The following is a 1,305-nucleotide window of genomic DNA, read 5'->3' as shown; positions in this document are numbered from 1 at the left end:
TCTCCAGTCACTAACAAATTCACTGTTCTTCAGCTTTCAAAGAGATGCACAGTGTGGGAAGAAGGAAAGATGAGAAGATAATGAGAAGAAGAGTTCTGTCAACATTTTTCCCCCTTTAAAATTTAATTTTCTAGGTAATTTTGGAAATGAAAAGAACAGAAGGAGGATGCATTGTTTCCCCTGATAGGCGAAAATACTGTGAAATATCTTCCGAATAATTTATTGAAAAAACTTCCCTTTTTTTTTGCCCCATCAAAATTTAAAACAAAATGAAAAATACTGAATTCTGGGAAATTTTGACCCTCCTGAAATTTTACTGTCATTCATAACTTCCATCAAAATGAATTGTCTCCTTAAACACACATCTGCATAGATCTTCATCCTCCACCTGGTCTTTCTCACAGATGTCTGTCCTACAAGCCGCATGGAGTTGTGCATATTATCCAATGAAATAGCAGATAAAACAGCAGGACAAAACTGTCCTCTGATGCCCCTCAGTCCTGTGGCACTTACTTTGAGCAGCATTTCAGCAGCCCCCCGTGGCACGATCCCGAGATGGTGAAGGTGGGTGGGCACGGCCCAGCACGGCAGAAGTTTCCCTGGCTTCTGCACTCTGCGGTGTCAGCAAAAATAGGATCAGCAGAACCTGTGGGAAGTGGAAGATGTTAAAATCTCGGTTTTCAGTCTAAAATGAAGAAGCATAAACATGCAATAAATCATGTGTTGCTTTTTTAAGAGGAGTGCTGTCATAAGGATGGGTGTCTTGGTCCAATCTACTGCATAGCATCATCCTGACAGCATCAGATTTTGCCTGTCAGTTGAACTTTGTTTTTTCCCTCCTATGCACACACTTCTGCTTAGAGGCCCTTTCATTCTTTGTAGGATTTAATTTGCTTCTCACCTGGAGTCGCCTGGAAGAGGAGGAAGACAACAGCGAAGAGCAGGTAGAGGATCCTCATGGCTGCCAGTCGGTTGTGGACTGAGTGCTCCTTGCAAAGTGCCTGAAAAATCGATGGAGGATGAACTTTGTCTGAGGAAGAAGCCGGGAAAGGCACCTGATATTTATAGGGCCCGGGGGATTGTGCAAGTTTGACATCTGAGTGCTTTGTCAATAAGTAACTACAACCAACCTTCTGGAAAGTGGACTGGTTATCGCAGGTTGCAATGAAATGTGCGGTGATCGTGTTGCAATCCCCAAGGGTAAAATTCCACTGACCATGTCAGTTATATAATGTGACCATCAGCCAAACCTCACCAAGCTGCACCAATTTGCATGGCTTTTGCAGACCTGTTTCTGACACAGGC

The 1,305-nt window shown here is 43.3% G+C and overlaps 1 protein-coding gene across 1 annotated transcript; it reads right to left on the bottom strand.

Annotated features, from left to right (window-relative positions):
* Nucleotides 1–509: 509 nt before the first annotated feature.
* On the bottom strand, nt 510–1,049 carry LOC147601166 (gallinacin-10-like). Its single transcript, XM_086744835.1, has 2 exons — nt 902–1,049; nt 510–646 (listed from the first exon to the last, which is right to left on the bottom strand). The coding sequence occupies exons 1-2, from the start codon at nt 957–959 to the stop codon at nt 510–512; spliced, it is 195 nt and encodes a 64-aa protein (XP_086600961.1). The 5' UTR covers nt 960–1,049.
* Between the last annotated feature and the right edge of the window lie 256 nt (nt 1,050–1,305).

This window comes from Chlamydotis macqueenii, chromosome 3 (assembly GCF_036417535.1).
Source record: "Chlamydotis macqueenii isolate bChlMac1 chromosome 3, bChlMac1.mat, whole genome shotgun sequence".
Classification (NCBI taxonomy): Eukaryota; Metazoa; Chordata; class Aves; order Otidiformes; family Otididae; genus Chlamydotis; species Chlamydotis macqueenii.
Note: the sequence above shows the minus strand (reverse complement) of the source record. Positions and strands in the feature narration are given on the sequence as shown.

Bases quoted from the DNA above. Each gene is read 5' to 3' on its own strand.
- LOC147601166 (XM_086744835.1), bottom strand. From the start codon at position 959: ATGAGGATCCTCTACCTGCTCTTCGCTGTTGTCTTCCTCCTCTTCCAG. The intron at 647-901 runs GTGAGAAGCAAA...CACTTCCCACAG, and splicing joins CCTCTTCCAGGCGACTCCAG to GTTCTGCTGATCCTATTTTT.